This window comes from Mastigoproctus giganteus, chromosome 14 (genome assembly GCF_048544385.1).
Source record: "Mastigoproctus giganteus isolate SK-2022 chromosome 14, ASM4854438v1, whole genome shotgun sequence".
NCBI classification, from domain to species: Eukaryota; Metazoa; Arthropoda; class Arachnida; order Uropygi; family Thelyphonidae; genus Mastigoproctus; species Mastigoproctus giganteus.
The window spans coordinates 83173953-83194834 of NC_143588.1; the positions used below are offsets into that span (position 1 = coordinate 83173953).

At 36.2% G+C, this 20882-nt stretch overlaps 1 protein-coding gene across 1 annotated transcript in view; it reads left to right on the forward strand.

Moving 5' to 3' along the window:
* The window catches only part of Rbcn-3B (WD repeat-containing protein Rbcn-3B), a 357208-nt gene that overhangs the window by 17617 nt on the left and 318709 nt on the right, over nucleotides 1-20882 (forward strand). The window contains exons 2-3 of the mRNA XM_090389262.1: nucleotides 16538-16747; nucleotides 20146-20252. Coding sequence (XP_090245388.1) covers nucleotides 16586-16747; nucleotides 20146-20252 — 269 coding nt within the window. The 5' untranslated portion in view covers nucleotides 16538-16585. The remainder of the gene's footprint in view (nucleotides 1-16537; nucleotides 16748-20145; nucleotides 20253-20882) is intronic.

The following is a 20882-nucleotide window of genomic DNA, read 5'->3' on the forward strand; positions in this document are numbered from 1 at the left end:
GCCATATTGCAAACTTTGCTTCTTTTTGAATTTACAATTTACTGCATACTAAAATGATTCCTTAGCATGCTATACAATGTGCAGTTGGAGTCCTTAAAGGCTGTGAATGCCTAGCATTTAATTTTTCCTATAACTAATGTAACTATCATACTGTCAGTGCAGAAGTATCAGTATATAGCTATGTAAAAGCAGTGTTTGCATAATATGGTATCATTATACAACATCACATATTGCAAATCCCATCATGACTTGCCATGCACTTAGTCATGCACTTTGAACAAGTAGCTCTTCCTGAGTAGAGAAATGTATAGCATCATTTCAGGGATTGTCTCATTAACAGTGATGTTACCTACCTGCCCACCAATAAGGGTATTACTGCTCCAAAGATAAAGCTGGCAATAATTAAGTATTGATGATTTTGGTAAATCTCCTCCTATCATACTGCAGTATTCCGTTTGGTGTTTCCTTTGGTTTTCCGACAGAAATGGGTTTTAGGAATTCTGAATGGTCTTGATAATTGACAAGTAACCTCCAGGTTCTAATAGCATTTCTTCACCTGTTCATAAGTGCGTGCTCCAGAGTTAACTCCTGCTTCATTATGCCTTTTTACATATATTCCGATGGTATTTTTAATTCTGTGTGGAATACCCTGTTAATTCCTGAAGAAGTATGTAAAATCTCCCCGTCAACTATCATACCACTCTAGTTACACCATATTCAAATTCGGAAGTTTGCCTTCAACCAGTAGTGATTGATGGAACAAACTTCCATGTGATGTTATGGAAGTATATAGTTTGAATAAATTCGAAGAAAAACCAAACAAACTATTGGAGGAAATGAACAGGTGATGGGAATTGGTGTTGTTGTTGTTGATGCTGTATAAGCTTGCTTTCTGGCATTATTTGGCATTACTAAGATTAACTTGTGCATTAACTGAGAACTCAGAAGAGAGCTATTTCCCATCACATGAAATGAGTGGTTAAAAATTAAAAACTGGGTAATCGACTGCAGAAATTGGAAGGTTGTTCAAATAAGGAAGTTTACTTAGAAAGCCTTTATGCAAAACTAGATCAAAAGCCTTAGAAATGTCAAATGAATTGCTTGATTCTTCAAACTTCTTTGAATTTGTTCAAAAATCAGTAATATAAGCCAAGATATCAACAGCGAAATGACACTTTTGAATTATGTTTGTGATCATTAATCAAATGAAAGGCTTCAAAATAGTGGAAGAGTTGGCAGATAGATTTCTACATTACTTTGGAAAAAATTAGTCCACAAAGAGCAGTGTTCATTGATAACCACTCTGTCTTCTCCTACAAAACCATCCCTTTATCCATAGCAGTAACATGTCACACCGTTAATGTCACACTGCTCCAGTTTGTTGTTGTTATTTGATTTTTAGGAGCATTAGCAACTAAGGCCATATTGCTCTGGGAATATGCAGTGGTCATTCCCTGACCTTTCCACATCCTCCGTATTTGGTGGTTACAGGCTCGAACCCCGGTCTAATCAAGAAGAATATGCTACACACTGCTGCTTCTGCCCACCTGGCTATGGAAGCAACTGCTCCAGTTGTACAGAAGTCTGTTTGGTGCAACAGCATCAAAAGCTTTCCTGATTAATGATGTTAAAATTATTTTTTGCATCCAGTTCCTTGGTCACTGCATCATAGTAACATCTCAGATTGGTTAGACAAGACTGCCCCTTGACAAATCCATTCTGTGATTGCTGTATAATTGCATACCTGTTCAAATAGTTCTGCCTTATTTCTTTAACCAGTGATTTCATTATTTTCCATGGAACGGGCATTAAGTTAACAGGTCTGTAATTACTCATGCCACCTTTTGATCCCCCTTTGTGAATTGGGGATATATTTGCATATCTCAAGTCCATGGGAACTTTATTTGAATCCAAAGTTGGTGTCATAATTATGGCTAAGGGTTTGCTTACCAACTTTGATGCCACCCTTAATATAACGGGATAGATCCCATTTGCCCCATGTGCCTTTCTTACGTGTAACTTCAACAATTTTTATTCCACCTTCCTCTCAGTTATTACAAAATCACTTAGCTATCTGTTAGTTTGATTAACTTCTGCCATCCACTTCCCTAAAGAATTCCTCATATATGAATTTTGATACAATATACTTCTTCAGCTTGTTAGCAACCTGAGCATTCTGCTCAGGTTGTTAACAAGCTGCTTTGTTGATTAACATATCTTTGCTAATGGTAAATACCATCACACCGAGGCAGTTACATCATTGGGTGCCATACAGAAACAACAGGAAGTTGCCTATTGTTTTTGAGCTACAGTGAAACATAGTCTGTTAAATTGAGGTCTGCTAAATGGAGGGTTTACTGTGACAACAAACGATAGTTCAATAAATGAGGCATTGTGTTGAAGAATAGTGTTTTCAGTTCCAGAAGTAAACATGCTCATTGTTTACTATGGGTAATCATGATTGATCATTGGAAAATTGATAATATATCTTGTCTTTCAAGTGTACAGTGAAAAACATGCCAACCCTAGTAGGTTTTTCCTTGTAGACTTTGTTCTAAAAAATATATCCACAACCAAATTGGATGCAGATTGTGATCAGATGAGTAATGCATCCGAGTAGTAGTGGCATGTGATGCAAGAAAGCAAGTGTATGAGCTTATGCAGCATCAGCCAAAAAAAAAAAAAAAAAAAATCACACCATTCCCTCCAAATGTCTGTCCAGTTCCTCCTTAAATTTATTTAACCCATCAACTGCCATGACAGATGGAAGTTTGTTCCAGCAATTAACCACCTGCTGGCTAAAGGCAAATTTCCGCACATCTATTCTACATCTGTCTTTTCTTAATTTGAAATTATGCCCCCTTAGGTTCGTAATCTGAACAAGTGGAAGGATCCCATCAGAATTCAGCGTGCTCAATCCATTCAAGTATTTAGCAAACTGCAAAATAATGCAGTGATTGGGGAATCTGTAATGAAGCAGACCACTGGATAAGCAGTATGGGAAGATACCCTGTCTTGAATAATGTTTATTTATTTATTTTTTTTTTGTGAAACCCCCAAACATGAGAGGTATTAGAACCTATAGTACTTAGTACCATTCTTGGATTGGAGGTTGAGAAGACGAAAAAAGTTATTTGTCGACATTAGACTTGAACTTCTGTAGACTAATTTTCAGGAAATACATATGAAAGAAGTTTGTTCCAGAAAATAGCAGTAAAATGAATAAACGAGGTAGATGAAGAAGTTGGACTAAAAATGGATGTTGGCTGGTGGCGGCACGCGTGTTTGTTTGGACTGTTTTGAAAGAGAGAGCAGGAACTATAGAAGCCAATTCAGAAGAACAGTGCCATGGAAGTATCTGTAGAAAAGACATGCAGCAGAAACAGTACGTCTATAAGATAGCGAGTGAAGAGACTCTGTTAGAGAGGAATCATTAATAAACCTAACTGCCCTCTTCTGAATGAATCTAGAAGCCTGAGTGAGGTTTTGGAGGCACAGCCCCAGATGTGGGAACAATATTCCATGGTAGGGAAGATTTGCGATTTATACAGAGTGAACAGCTGTTTGGAAGAAAAATAATGCTGAGAGCAAAAGAGAAAACCAAGTTTTTTAGATGCAGAGGAAGCAATTTTTGTAATGTGCTTGTGCCAAGAGAGATTAGAAGTCAGGGTAATCCCCAAAAGAGATATATCATTTTGCCTAGAAATTGGAGTGCCATCAAAGATAAGCATAGGAGCAGAAGAATCCTTTTTGCGAGATATAAGACAAGAGTAAATTTTACAAGGATTGAAATCAACGAAGTTGTCTTTGCCCCATTGGAGTTTGGCCTTTAAGCAGTTGGTAGCAGATATTCGAGAAGTTGAAGCTGATTGAGCAGGGCAAGGTTATTCAAAATGGAAAGTGGAATGCAATGTGCTATCATCGGCAAAACTATGGATAGGATTTCCAGTGGAAGAAGGTCATTAATATACAGGAGGAAAAGAGTGGGGGAAAGAACTGAACCTTGGGGAACATCACCATTAGTGGAGAAGTTAGAAGGCAGAGAGCCATCTACCATCACCCTTAGTGAGTGATCAAAGAGAAAACTCGATAACCAATTACAAAAAAAACAGTTGGCAGACCATAAGATGGAAGCTTGTTTAGAAGACCTTTATGCCAAACACAATTCAAAGCCTTTGAGATGACAAGAGCAACTTCTTACATTTCACCAAACTTTTCCATTGAATTTGTCCATAAATAAGTAACATAAGCCAGAATATCGCCAGTGGATTGACACTGACGGAATCCATACTGGCGATTGTTGATCAGACGGAAAGTTTCTAGGTAGTTTTAGAGTTGGCAGTTAATTGATTTCTCTATTACTTTAGAAAGAGTAGAGGTAACTGCAATGGAACAATAATTGGATAGGAGGGATTTGTCACCATTTTTAGGAACTGGCTCGATTTAAGCAAATTTCCAACCAGAAGGAAAAACATCTTTGGAATAAGAAAGTGAAAAAAGGTGGCAAAGAACAGGAGTAAGTTCAGGAGCACAGGTTTTGAGAACAAGTGGAGAGATACCATCGGGACCTGGATCTTCCTTAGCATCAAGATTCGTCAAAATCCTTCTGACATCCTTTTGACAGAAAACCACAAGAGGCATTTTTTTTTTTTTTTTTTTTTTGATTTGGTAGTTGTTGGTGCATCGGCTTCTGTGGCCATATTGCACCTCCCAAGGTTTTTGCAGTACTTTGATCCAAGCCCGAGGCGGGAATCGAACCCGCGACCTTTGGGTTGCCGGGCAGGTACTTTACCCACTCGGCTAGCCCGGTCGGCACAAGAGGCATTGAATGGGGCGTGTTGGGAATGGTGGGAGGTGTTTTACCAAGATCATTAATACACGAGTTGGAAGAAAAATGGGATGATAGCAGGTCAGCTTTATCCTTGGCTGAAGTGACAACAGAACCATCTGGTTTTGATAGAGGTGGAATCAGAAATGGGCAAAAGTTGCGGCCAATAGCCTGGCAAGAGACCAGAATGCTTGGCTACCATTAGGGCAAGAAGCAAGTTTTCTACTCCTAGCCTGTTCAAAATCTAGTTTGGACTGATTAATAACTGCTTTACAATTGTTGCAAGCTTTGGCATAGGCAGAAAATGAAACTGAAGAATTGGAAACAAGCCACTGTTCTATATACAACGTTCTTCACTTGAACAGCCTTAGCACATTTATTGGAAAACCAAGGTTTAGATAAAGGATCAGATTTTAAAGTGGAGTGTGGAATAAAGGATTCCATTCCCATAAGAATAATTTCAATGACACAATCTGAGCAAGCGTTGACATCAGAAGTTTTGAAACAGTAATCTAACCAAGGAAAAGAAGAAAAGAAATCTCACATGTCATCCCATTTTGCATTCTTATAATGCCAAACAACACGAGTTTTGAGAGTAGCCATGAGATAAAGGCTCCATTGGAGAAGAGACAATCACCAAGTCGTGATCTGATGTTCCTAGCAAGCTGTACTAGCAAGTACAGCTTGTCTGGCATATCTGAAAGAATGTCTGTGATAACCTTAAGGACAAAGATTGCATGATTTCAATGTTATTCTTAAAGGGCAGTTGACAGAGATTTTTGAATTGAATGTGAGATTTTTCATTGAATGTAATGAGATCATGATATTGGTCTCAAGAAAGATCAAATAATGAAATTAATGTACAGTAACACGTTGTGCTATCATTAGAAACCAAATAGTGTCCTGGGTTGAAATTATCTCTTACATTTCACCACTTCAATTCTATCTGTTAAAAATGATTGTGTTGTGAATGTGGATTTGATAGAAAGCATTAAAAATTTTAAATAATGTTTTAAAGGCATTATTCTCTGTTCTTTATTTTTCATAAAAATATAATTTTGGTTACAAGCTTTTCAGTATGCTGTGTTGTAAAAATGTGATCGTTTGTGAAAAGTATACTAAAATAAAGTTACGTGTGTTAGTTGTCTGATGGCACCAGGGGTTTACCCCCATCTCTGTGTTGTATTCGTTGTACGTGTGACACAGAACTTTTTGAAGGCCAGAGATTTAAAGGTGTATGGAGATTGGAATATTGTGTAATGTTATGTTCTGTTGTTTCTCTGACCATTGTGTTGGGGTCCCCTACTGGGATCCACCGTTGCCCACACTTGAGGAGGCACGTCAGGCATCCAGTAGATTATTTATGTATTCTCACAGGCACTGCCACCTAATTTCCGAGGATTTCAGTGGCAAGACCTATATATACAGTAGAGCGTCAGTTATCCAGAATAATTAATGTCAGACGTCTTCCAGATAGCAAAATTTTCTGGATAATCAAACTTAAGGTAAAATTAAATAAATTCTGTTACATAATGTATTAAGATAAAAGACCTTAAATAGCATGAAAAAAAAATGAATTTATTTAATTAAAAAATAATAATTTATACAAAAAATTTGCACTTTTACATATGTATATAAAAGTGCAAATATGTAAAAGTGCAAAAACATATTGGTATTTTACTACAAATTTTATGTGGAAAAAAATTTAAAGTAAATTTTTAAAATAATGTTTGATCATTTTTTGGTTCGTTTGTTATGACATTTTTTTTTTTTTTTTTTGTTGCGAAATCTCTCAAGTTCCTTAATAATATTAATTTGATTATATCACATTCTTCCTGGTTTTCTACCCATTTCAGTGCTGCTTCTTTATGTTGACATTTTAACATAAAAAAAAAAAAAACTGAGAAAAATAAATAAATTGCACAGTTTCCGGCCAATATTATTCTTACCGAATTTGGAGCTAAACTAAACTTAATATAAAATGAAGAGAACAAAATATGTTATAGAAAATTGGGTTTGCGGAAGCGAATAAGTAAACTATCACTTATGATTTCCTAGAAAACCCATTAGTCCTACTCCAACATTTCAATATCATCATCATCAGCCATTTTCAATCCACTGCAGGATGAAGGCCTCTCCAGCAACTTTCCAGTTCCTTCTGTTTTGAGCACTGGCCATCCATTTACTACCCACAAACTCATGAATTTCATCTATCCATCTCCACCTTTGTCTTCCAGGTTTTCTTCTAGCTCCTCTTGGGTACCATTCTGTTATTTTCTTAGTCCATCTGTCATCATGTCTTCGAGCTATGTGTCCTGCCCAAGACCATTTTAGTTCTTTAGTTTTGATAAGAATGTCCTTTACTTGAGTTTGCTGCCTAATCCATGTGTTTCTCTTCTTATCTAACAGTCTGATTCCCAATATAATTCGTTCCATTCTTCGCTGTGTAGTTCTCAGCTTCTCTTCCATTCTTTTGGTGAGTGCCCAAGTTTCACTTCCATAAGTCATGGTGGGGAGTATACATTGGTTCATTATTTTACGTTTCAGACAAATTGGGATATTACTCTTCAGTATGTGACTATATTATATTTCCTGAATGCTATCCATCCAAAATTTATTCTTCTCTTGACTTCCAGCCATTTATCATTATTACAGCTAATAACTTGTCCCAGATAAGTATATGACTCCACCTTTTCAATTACTGCTCCTTCAATCATTATTTCCCTTTCTGTGGCATACTTGTTCATCATTACTTTTGTTTTAGTCATATTCATCTTTAGTCCAAAATCCTTACTAACTGTGCATAACTGATTAAGATTTTCCTCTAATTCTTTGGGATCGTGGCTTATGACCACAATGTCATCTGCAAATCGTAAATGGTTTAGGTACTCGCCGTTCACATTGACTCCTTTCTGCGACCAGTCTAATCTTCTGAAAGCTTCCTCAAGGGCAGCAGTAAACAGCTTCAGAGATATTGTCTCCTAGTCTAACTCCTTTCTAGATTTTAAATTTGCTACTGTCTTTGTCTAGTCTAATAAAGGAGGTAGCACTCTCATATATTTTCTTCCAAATCATAATATATGGGGTATCTATGCCTTGTCTTTCCAGTGCCTGAAACATTGCCTTATGCTGTATGGAGTCAAATGCCTTTTCATAATCCACAAATGCCAGACATAATGGTGTTTTATATTCATTTGCTTTCTCCATTAGCTGTGATATTACATAAAGGTGATCCATAGTTGAGAATCCTGTCCTAAAGCCAGCTTGCTCTTTCGGTTGATTCTCATCAAGTATTCTTTCTAATCTGTTAGTAATGACCCTTGTGAACAACTTGTAGATGTGGGATAGCAAGCTAATTGGTCTATAATTTCCTATTTCTGATTTATCTCCTTTCTTATGCAGCAAAACTATGATTGCATTATTCCACTGCTTAGGCGTCACACCTTTTCTAATGCACTTTGTGAAGAGCCTTGCCAGTTTTTGTGTTATGTCTCTTCCTCCCAATTTTAACAACTCTACAGTAACTTCATCTTCCCCAGGGGCTTTCTGATTCTTCATTTTCTTCAGTGCATGTTCTACCTCATCAGGGAGAATATCGGGTATATCGTATGTGTTGCTACTTTGCAATCCATCTTCCTCACTGCTGGCATCATTCCGTCGCTCCTTGCATAATTCTCTATAGTAGTCTTCTGCTATTTGACTTATGCCTTCTTTGCTGTTTATAAGTACACCATCGCTATTCTTCAGTTTCAGTATCATTTGTCTTTCTGTATTACTGCTAATGGCTGCTGGTTTAAATCCTTTGTTTTCCCTTAATGCTTATTCTGCTTTTCTTGTATTAAATCTTCTTATGTTCTCTCTGAGTCTCTTTCTAATGGCTTTGCATAACTCAGTATACTCAATTTTCTCCCTGTCAGCATTTTTCTTTTTCTTCATTTGTTGTCTTCGGTTCATCAGGACAAGTGTTTCTTGACTAATTTTTTCTTCTTTGGATTTCTTTTTCCCTATAGGTTTCTTGGGCTTTATCACTTTCAGAAAGTTGTAATATTCCTCGTCGATATCTTGGTCCTGAGCAGTCTGCAGAAGCTCAAACTTGTTTTTAAGTTCCAGTACATACTGCTTTTTCTCCTCTTCTGTTATCTCAAAGACCTTTGTATTATTTACTCGAGTCAGTTTTTTCCTTTGCTTTCCTACATCTATATCAAGTGTACATCTTACCATTCTGTGATCACTTCCAACATTTACCTTATTCAGAACTGTAACATCATTCACAATATATCTTCTGTTAGTGAGGATGATGTCTATTTCATTAGTTGTTAATCGATTTGGACTCTTCCATGTCCACTTTCTGTTCACCCTTTTCTTGAAAAAAGTGTTCATTACTGACAGTCCTTCAGATTCTGCAAATTCCACCAGTCTTTCACCTCTTTCATTTCTTTCACCAATTCCAAAATTTCCTATAGTTCCCCTTTCTGCACTGTTTTGTCTTTTTCCAACCTTAGCATCGAAGTCCCCCATAATCATAGTGTAGTGGGTTTTCTGCTCATCTAGAAGACTCAATTTCGGTATACATTTCTTCAACCTCTTCATCATCATGGCTCGATGTTGGTGCATAAATCATTATAACCTTTAGCTTGTACCTCTTAGAAATCTTGAGTATTAGTCTTTGACACTCTTGGTGATGTACTTTTGAATTCCAAAATGTCGTTTTTAAAATCTTTATGGACCAGAAACCCAACTCCACCTTCACTCCTTTCGCTGTTTCCATTGGTGTACAGCAGATTTCCACTTGATAAACTTATAAGTGATTCATTTCTTCTTCTTTTTTAGCCAAACCGATGATATTCCAATTCACATTTTCTCACCAGATATACGATGTAAAAAAACAGACAGAAATACTCTCATAACATAATGAATGATATCTTTATTGCAATCAGTGACTAGTTACGTGGATGCCTGATAATAAAAACATTTGTCTCAAATACTACCATTAATAAAAAAAAAAAAAAAAAAAGAAGAAAAATCATCTTTTCGTTATTATTCTGGATAACTGAGTTCCAGATAACTGACGTTCTAGTGTGTGTAAAAAAATAGATGAACCCTAGAATTTGGAAAGGCTGGAAGAGGCTTGCGAGAAATTGGTTGAATTTAGACGTTGATTAGAATTTGGGGCATTGTTATGGGTGTACTCGGTCAGTTTAGTTAGAGTAGGGGGGGAGACAAGACTGGGAGGAAACAGATAGAAGAATGGGGATGATAGAGTAGGCATCCCCAGAGATCAGTGGGGATGAGTCCCACCAGGCAAAGTATGGGGGGGGAGAAAAACCCGTCTCCTGCCTGGGGTTGGAATTTTGAAGGGAACCGGGTTTGAGTACCTGGTTCAGATTGCCAAATGGTGTGTCAGCATTGGAGCTGCCGTATATCTCCATCGTGATTGTTGTCTGGTCCTTGTAAGTGTCGAATCCAGTAGGAAGGTCAAACTGTCCATCCTGCTCCAGGGGTAGGATATGTTACTGGCAGTGGGAAATACACCAGGTGGAGGGGGAGTAATCGTTCCCTCTCCCAATTGGGGGAGAGATGCATTTACTTCATAATCTGCATTCTCACTCTACTTGCTTTATATTTTTATACTTTTTTTTTCTTATATTATTTTATATATATATATACAGTCAAACTTCCCTGTAATGAATTCAATAAATCCAGCGAGAAAATTCATTATAAAGAAATTTTGTTATACAGAGAATCTTTTTTATTGGGAATTGTTATCTATTCAGAAAATGAATACGAATCTACATTTATTTTTAATGTATTTTATTTCAAAAACATGCTTATTTAAATTACGTTTACACAATTTTCGCTGGTAAGTATTACAAATTAAAATCTGTAATTTTCGTTTGCACAGTACTATTAAGAAATGTCTGATTCTCAAAGAACCTCACATTTATTCAGAGCATTAAAAACATTATCAGGAACATTTTCACGAAACTGTAGACCCAGACGAACCATTTTAAAAGCGTGAATCATTTCTTGAGTTGGATTTTCTATGTTTCTATGGGTTGTTCTGATGCATCTGCAGCATCATCGTTAATTTCTTTGTGATCATAGTCGTGTCTAACACTGTTCAGCAGTATTTCATTCTTATTTGGGCGTTCTGTTGTAGCTAGATCTTGATCTACATCAAGGGTTCCCAACCTTTTTTTTGCTTGTGGACCCCCTGAGTCCTAACTTTACGTATGTGGACCCCCATATACGCATATGTAATATTCCTAAATGAAATATTTATTTGTAGGTTAGTAAAAGCTAATAATTAAACAATTCCAATATAATATCAAAAATGTAAATCACAAATTTTGAAAATTTTAATTTTAAAACTGAAACATATTTTTACTTGTAATGACAGAATTAGTAAAAAAAAATACTATTTCAAACAACATATATAAATTTATTCCTAAATCTATTAAATAGGATCCCATTAAATAGGCTCTACTAATGAGATCCTTGTGGCTGATGTTTTGATATTAGCATTTTAATATCTGGCTCCGATTTTATAAGAGTCAGACAAAGATCACCTCTTTTTACTACATCAAGTCGATTACGATTTTTTGTTAACAACTGTGTTACACGACTAAAGCCAGAGTCCACAAGATAAGATGATGGGAAAACAATGACATATATTTTAGCTTTCTCCCATCAAAGCAGATATTTACATGCAATGTCACTATTCTTCCATACATCATGCTTTCCTTTTTTGAATAGACTGTCTCATCAGACCGCAATTCAACAAGTTCCTGTTGTAAATCAATTTCAACATCAACATTTACCTCAAATGGAATCAGCACCCAATCTGGGATGTTCAGTTCTAGTAGGTCCTTGAACCGAACTTGCATGTCTTCATAAATTTTTTTAAATGATCAACATTCACAACACAATCATTATCTTTTAAATCACTGCTAACTCAAGTTTTATTCATCATAAAATTCATACAACTGCTCATCATTGTCAAAACTCCCATCCACTAGCTTGCCCTCATCTGTGTCTGATGATGAATTACTGTCTTCATATATTGCCTTGTCCTCAGTTCCATCTATGGCATTTGAAATGCCACACTTCTTAAATGACTTGACAACGATCTCAATCTTGATATTATTCCAGGATCTTTTCACCCAGGGACAAACTTCTATAGTTGTTTTCTTCACTCTTCCTGCTGGTGTCAAATTGTCCCCAGAAGACTTCATCCATTGGTTCCATTCGTTCTCATGGCAGCTTTGAAGGGTTTGTTAATGCTGACATCAAGTGGTTAGAGCTGTGATGTCAAGCCCTCCAGGTATGACGGCAAGTTTTGTTTTTTTGCTCTGCAGCAATCTTCTTTGTGTTTTTTGTTATGTGGGCCCTGAACTGATCAAGTACCAATAGGGCAGGTTTGCGTAAGAGCCCACCTGGTCTCCTGCTCCAAACTTTCTCAAACCAGATCCATCCAACCCTTGTCATGAACGTGGACAATCACTCCTCGAGGAATGTCTTCTTTTGGCATTGTTTTGCGTTTGAAAATCAGCATAGGAGGCAGCTTGGTTCCGTCGGCACAACAAGCTAGAACAACTGTATAATGGCTCTTTTCATGTCCACTTGTCTTCACAGTTACAGTTTCATCCCCTTCTTATCAACAGTTCTGTTACTTGGGACATCACATTGAAGGGGGACTTCGTCCATATTTGCAATCTGTCCCAACTCAAACTGATGTCTTCCAACATTGAATGACAAAACAATGAAATTCAAGGACCTTCTGCTCATAGCTTTCAGGCATCTTTTGGGCAAGTCTGGTGTGTGTACGCATGCTTAGTCCATTCCGTTTCATGAACCTGAAGCACCAATTGTGTCCTCCTTTGAAATCAGTAACTTCTTTTTCATCAGCAATTCTTCTTGCCTCATGCTGAACCATCTTTGTGGACACAGGAATTCCAATTGCCCTTTGCTCTTCAATCCATATCTTCAATTCCCTCTCTCTAAATCAGTCTATTTTGCTGACTTGCCTCTCATGGCCTCCTTCTGCCGTGGCATTTTCAGTAGGGTTTTTTCTTCCTGTAGCCAGTCTCGGATTATTTTCTCAGTTGGAGGAGGACCAAACTTACGTTCAGCAGCACAAACTGGATCACTTTTAACTTGAATTCAGCACTGTACGAAAATCTTTTCTGAGCCATTTCTGGGCAGAACGTGGCAAAACGTAACCTAATATACCAATAACAAGTACAAAACAATGAGCGCAAAGACAACAAGCGTGAAAAAGTGGGAAATGCAAGTAAAAAAAAATCTTCAACCACTGTATAAGACCCACCCAGTTTTTAGACCCCAAATTTTTCGAAAAAAGGTGTGTCTTATACATGGGGAAATACGGTAAATTGTTTCATTCCCACCAACACCATTTAGAGGATTGTATTCAATTGTTAGTTGCTTAATTGCCTAATCAACTCATTTTTTTTTTTTTTTTTTTTCATGTAAGTCACGTATAAATCCAAAAAATTATGTTAAATGAATATCTTCTTCTTTGTGTGCCATCTCCTAACAGAGATTGGCAACCACCACAGCAAATGTCTCTCAGTCTCTAGTAGCTCTGAACAGCTGCTTGGTTCAGTCCCATCCAATTCTTGATGTTATTTAGCCATGATATGCACCTATCTAAAGCATGAAAATACCACCTTCATAATAAATAAATAAATGAAATTAAAAGACAGGAAAATTAAAAGCATCACCTGGAATTCACTGATGTTCCTTCTTTTGAGATTGTTACATATTGGCCATGGCAATTTTTTCTGTTAACAAAGCTTATGTTATGAACATGGATTTGATAGAAACTATTAAATCATTCAGTAATTTTATTTATTATGAAGGTAGTTCTTGTGGTTTGGTAGGTGTCAGCGTGTGCCTCCTTGGGTGTGGTGCATGTGTTAACACTTCTAGGGGTTGAGTGTTGCATTTTGCCTTTTTTTTAATTTTGTTTTGAATGTTGGATTGTCTTGTTACTCAAGAAGCAGAATTACTCTGCTAAGTGTAACCCTAATTATAATGTTAGTTTGTTGCACTTGTTTCGTGGTAAGGGGTTCCTTTTTCTAAAATAATACCAAAAAAATTATTAGGATAAATTATCATCGCCTTTATCAGGGGTTTATAATCAGAATTATCCAAATGACTGCAGTATCCTTTCCACCCCATGAAAGTTAGTTGTGATAATCTCTCATAATAATAGTTTTGTTATTAATGTTCTTATTACAATCGGCCGACCGGGCTAGCCGAGTGGGTAAAGTACCTGCCCGGCAACCCAAAGGTCGCGGGTTCGATTCCCGCCTCGGGCTTGGATCAAAGTACTGCAAAAACCTTGGGAGGTGCAATATGGCCACAGAAGCCGATGCGCCAACAACTACCAAATCAAAAAAAAAAATCAATCAAAAAACTTATTACAATCCATTTCTCCCAATCTATTGCTGGTCCACTAAATTAATCCCTTCCTCTTCCCAGCTACATCAATTCCACTGCTTCATAATTTATTTCTAATTTAAGTTCATTTTATCTTTTTCATTTAACTGCCTTTTCAGTTTATTTTTGCTGTTAATGTACTAATATTGTCATCATACCCATCTCATATCTTTAATATTTATCTTTAGTTGCATATATTTACATTATATGCTTCTAAAGTTGCTTTGTGCTTGCAAATTAAATTGTATATTTTCATCCTTTCGGTTAAATATACTTTCCATAATATACCATTCTTTCATACTGTTATACACAGTAAACTCTTTAAAATCTGGAACACTTAGGGATTGAGGTGCCAGATTTTAATTTTCTGGATTTCAGAGAGGTATGCCTAGTGATTGGGCAGTTTTAAAGAAACACATTTCAATAAACATTAAACACAGATAACGGACTTTGTTTACAATCATAAGCATTGATAATATCTTGTGCTTTCGTATGTTTTATCAGCGATAGGATTTAAACTACATGAATAATTCAGTGGTCTTAATTCTCACAGCAGAACAAACTTGCGTTTTTAACGAATGCATGGGTATTGTGCTACTTTCAACAGGTAACTTTGTATATGTTACAACTTTGAAAACCGATTTTATATAACTGCATGGTACTCACCTCAAATGACTTCTTTATAATAACTGTCTCGTCTGCATGTCGATAGACCACTTGCTATCATTTGGTAGCAGGTGGTCTACCTAATGTGGGAACAGCTAGTCAATGATATACAGGAATTTTTCTAGCAGGGATAAGGAGGTGATTATCCCCTTGTATAAGGCAATGGTCAGGCCACACCTTGAGTACTGTATACAGGTCTGGAGGCCTCATTTTAAGAAGGATTTAGAGCTGTTGGAACGAGTACAGAGAAGGGCAATGAGATTAGTGAATGGAACAAAGGGTTGCTCTTATGAAGAAAGGCTTAAGTTTTGCAAATTACAGTGTCTGGAGACTAGGCACCTGTGAGGTGATCTGATTGAGATATATAAAGCTTTGAATGGTTTGAGCATGCCCAATGCTGATGGGATTCTTCCTCTTGCTCAGAATAATCACCTGAGAGAGCATAAATTTAAATTGAGGAAAGACAGTTGTAGGATAGATGTTCGGAAGTTTGCCTTTAGCCAGCGAATAGTAGATTGGTGGAACAGACTTCCATCTTTTGTTGTGGAAGTTGATAGCCTAAATAAATTTAAGGCTGAGCTGGACAGGTATTTGGAACGAGCGGAGGAGTGAAATGGGAGGGTTTTTTTTTTTTTTTTTTTTCATTTCTTTTTAGCTGATGCTGCATAAGCTTGCTTTCTTGCATCATATGCCTCTACTAATGCTAATGCTAAAACAGGATGTCATAGTTGTCTGATCTTTTAAACAAATGGCCAGTTAATCTTTTGGAGAGGCCATCTCTTTGAAAGTAGTGCAGTACCAGGGCAATTTGTTGCAAAGGCAAGTTTCTACTGTGAGAATTAAGACTATTGCCATTATCAATGCAGTTTAAATCCTGCTGGCCACAAAAACAGATTAAAAGACAAGATAATCATGCAAGCATCTTAAAGAAAGAAAAGCCTCCTTTTTTGTACAGATTCTTAAAGAAAAACGCAATCGTTGATAAAAGTTGCTGGATTAATTTCTTAATATTTTTTTGTTTAGAAATTTTTTTTTTTTTTTTTTTTTTTTTTTGTAAAATTTGCTGGATTTTGAAGAACTTCGAATTGCAGTGACTAATTTTACAGAGTTTACTCTGTCTTTAGGTTATGATTGCTTTAGTACCTTCCTAAATATAACATCTATTACCTTTTAATTAATCTTTAATGCATTAATTTGCATGTTTTGTGTTTGCTTAGTTTTGCAGCCAACAGACAAGTGCCTGAGATATTTTTGGTTACCATCTGGCATCAGAAATTGGATGGTCCTGATTTAAAACATCCACAGTTGCAACTGTAGAATCTTAAAGCAGAAACAAGTGGTTGAAATTTGACTGGGTCAATTAATCAAGTCATATTTCATGCTACACTTCATTGTGTTATGCTTGCTTGAATTTCCTGCTTCTTGAAATGCTTTCTTCCATACTTTTATGGTTTTGGTGTTATGAAACAAATCCCCTCATCCTCCCCTGAGTTTGTAGAACAATGTATCTGTGGTATATAATGCTATGGAGCACTCTGGTATTATGGCATTCATTTTTATTTTATTATTTCTTTACAGTTCTGAAGAAAATGTTTGCTGCTTAGTATATGTGAAGTTTAACACATCATGACATTGTCAAATCAGTTAGTAATCCCAATAACTCTGTGGGGTAGCCAAGCACCTACACATTGTATTTCATCTGTCTATTTTACTCGGGATCAAAAGACCATAATAACAGGATGCAATGATGGACAGATTTGCTTATGGGATGTTGCAGATAATCTTCAGGTAAAATATAATACAGGATAATTTTAAAGTAGCTTTACAATTTTATATGCCTATAAATGTGTATATTTTGAACTTATTGACTATTAGTGAGTTGTGTTGGCATACATATAATGTAAGCAAAAAATGGTGATTTAAATTATTTTTATTTTATTTTTTTATTTATTTTTTGTCTATTCAGCAGAAACTAAGACATAAAATTATTTTATGTACACCCAGATTCGATTACTAAAGCATTAATATTAGTAGTGGTAAATTATGCAAGAAAGTAAGCTTATACAGTGCTGGCCAAAAAAAATATTTATTTCCATTTTACCTATACTTCCATCTCCAATGATTTGTCCAGTTTTCCCTTAAATTTATTCAAGATATCCATTTCCAGAACAATGGATGGAAGCTTGTTCCATCAATCAACCACCCATTGGCTCAAGACAAACTTCCACACATCTATTCTGCAACCATCCATCCTCAATTTGAATTTGTCCCCCCCCCCACATGTGCATATCTGAGCAAGAGGAAGAATCCCATCAGCATTGAGCTCAAGCCATTAAAAATCCTCAAACACCTCAATCGGATTGCCCCACAGGTGCCTAGTCTCTGGATGCTGTGATTTACAGAACTGAACCCTTTCTTGGTAAGAGTACCCCTTTGTTCCCCTCCAGTCTTATTTCCCTTCTCTGTACCCATTCCAGCAGCTCTACATCCTTCCTAAAATGAGGCCTTCAAACCAGTACGTAATACTCAAGATGTGGCCTGAACATTGCTTCATACAATGGGATAATCACCTCCTTATCTCTGCTAGCAAAATTCCTCTAAATCACTGACAAAACCCCATGAGCTGTTCTGGCAGTCTATTGCTCAGAGAACTTCATATTTGCACAATTACCCCAGGCCCTTTTCATTTTCCACTGCCCTGAGTGTAGCACCACAGAGTTGGTATGTTATGCCAGGATTACTTTGATGTTAAACTTCAATTGTCATTTCTCACCCAACTGCCTAATTTTTCTATTTCTCGTTGCAGCAGCATACCTTCATTAGTGTCATTAACCATCTTGCCAACCTTTGTATCATCTGCTTAGACATTAAGCCTCCATCAGTATCATTAATAAATACCGAAAACAACAATAGGCCCAGCACTGAACTCTGTTGGACTCCACTAATAACATTAGTCCATGAAGAGCAATATCCATTGATTACCACTCTATCTTCTCCCACTCAACCATCCCTTTATCCACAACACCATCTTGCCCTTAATACCACACTGCTCCAACTTGTACAGCAGTCTTTTATGTGCAACAGTATCAAAAGCCTTTCTGAAATCCAAAATCAAATTTATTTTTTTCATCCAGTTCTATTGTGACCACATCTTAGTATCCAGTCAAATCAATCAGACAAGATCTCCCCTTAACGAACTCATGCTGTGACTGAAGTATAACTGCACTCCTGTCTAGACAGTCCTGCATTACTTATTTAAACAGTGACTCCATTATTTTCCCTGGAACATAAGTTAACAGGTTTGTAATTCCTCATGACACCCTTTGATCTCCCTTTGTGAATTGAGGATACATTTGCATATCTTCACTCCATAGGGACCTCTCCAATGATCTCATAATTATGGCTAAGGGTTTGCTTACTTCCTTTGCTATCTACCTTAATATAATTGAATAGATCCCATCCACCCCGGGTGACTTTTTTTATGTTTAACTTCAGCAATTTCTCTTCCACTGAGTGGAAAATAATAGAGTGGAAAACTCTATTATTACAAAATTATTTAGATCCATGTTAGAGTTTGATAAACTTCTGGCATCCACTTCCCTAAAGAATTCATCATGTATGAATGTAGATCCAAAATACCTGTTCAGTTTGTCAGCAACCTGAGCAGGTATTTTGCATCTACAACAACAGGCTTCTTTAATAGTCAGAAATTTATGTCAAGTGGACCAATGTGATTCATCGCCTTCCTTGTAGTGTTTACATAGTAAAAAAAGTTTTATTTTTCTCTGCATCTGCCTTGGCTTGTCTAACCTCCTTTGTGACTTGATTACAGACTAGTTTATATCTACCAAAGGCTTTTGTATCACCTGATAATTTATATGCATCCCATATATTTTTCTTCTCTGCCATGTTTCTCATTAGTTCATCTGACATTCATTTAGGTCTAAAGACTTGAACAGTATTTGTTAGTTGGTATGAAAAGCCTAGTAGCTTCTATGATTATTTCCCTGAATTCTTCTCATTTAGAATTTGTTGGTAACATTATTAGTTGATCCCACTCAGTAGAATTTAGAAACAGTCTAAGACCACTTTAGTCTCCTTTACAAAAGCAAAAATCCTTCCATTTACTCTTGATGGTTGTTACATCTTTAAGTAAATCCCACATCAATACACTATGATCATTGCCACCTAGTGGTTCTTTTATTTGCAGATTCTTAATGAATGAAGAACCCTTCATCTGATTATCACTGCTGATAATCAGATCAAGATTATTGCTCTCTCTTTTTTCACTCTCTAACATGCTGCTGTAGAGAACAGTCATCCAATTAAATCCCACCTTATTCGATTTTTGTCAAACCTCAGACTTTACTGTAGCTTGTTAATAGTTTTTTTTTTTCTTTTATTTTGAAATTCAATTAAATAGTGAATTTTTGTAGGTTGTTCTAAGAAATGCCCATGCTTTACATTACCCCACTTGTTTATTTATGAGGCTTATAATGCTTAAGATAATGTGCACCTAAGGAGTTCTGCTTGTTATCTCTGTACTATATGACAAATATATGGTCCATGCTTTCATTTGGTGATAATGTTATAAGGGTGACTTGTCATTCTGCTGCTTTGTCAGCAAAGTATCCTATATGGTAGACAACAGGTGCCATTGGATCCATATCTCCTTCCATTCATCTGATTAGTGATTTCAGATTAAGGTTGGCAAAAACCCTTCATCTATGACCTAGCCATTTATCTCTCTGAGCAAAATAAATACCATTCAGGTACTAACAGCAATAATGTAATAAGATTTTGTAATAAACAATTTATAAAAAAATAATTTTAAATTCATTTTTTCTAAATGAATATTAGAAGATTATTAACAGTTCATTTCATTGCTGTGTGTGGTCATTTGATATCAGTTTTCTCAGCTGTGTGAAATGACCTTTAATGAATTATGTGAAAATTCATTCTTTTTTTCAGTAATACCATTGGGAAATCTCATGGACTGCTTGCAGTTATTATAGTAAATTTTTTATCATTTTAGAATGGATTGGTTTCACCTTCGATTTGGAAGAAGTCAAATCACTGGTTCATATATGATTATATCTTTACTGGTTTTTAGTGATATTTTTCATTATATTGTATATTAAAGTGTTTGGCTTATTTTAGTATATTAACATTTTTAATGGGTTTAGATAACACCACGTTGTATGTTATTTGGACATTCGGCACCTGTGTTATGCTTGACACATGGAAGCACCGATATTGACAGCACACTTCTTGTGAGTTCCTCTGAAGCTGGGTAAGTAATGATAAGCAAGCAATTATGTAAGAAATGATTTTAAATATTGAAGATTTGGGTTCATTCTTATAATATTAGAAAAAATATATGTTATATATAAAGGAGGGTGATCATTTAATTCATGGACTGGTGCAAGATCTTATCTTAATTGTCATCTGAATCTTCTGTGGATTTCTCCTTCTCAAAATACTCTTCCTTGAACTTTGCACACTTTTGCCACTGTCGTACCAATGCATTAAATGCTTCTTACAAGCCATTTTTCAAACCGTATGGAAGAGTGTGCTTCCTTATTCATATTTGTTCCATGAGGCACAAAATGTGTAACAAGAATGCATTTTATGTCAAAAAACAAAAAAAAAAACACAAGAACCATTTGTTTGTCAGCCGAACGACAAACTCAAAATTTCTTAGGTCTTGGTGGATCAGAATGCCTTCGCTCACTCGACTGTTGTTTTGTCTTTGGATCATAGTAAACAATCCAAGTTTCATCACATCACCATTCGAATAAGAAGTTTTGACCCTGTGTTTCGAAACTATTAATCATTTCTTTGCTTTTTTATTCTGGAGTAAAATTGTGTGGAATCCAGCAGGCACAGATTCACAACATTTTCAGGTGATCTTTTACAATAT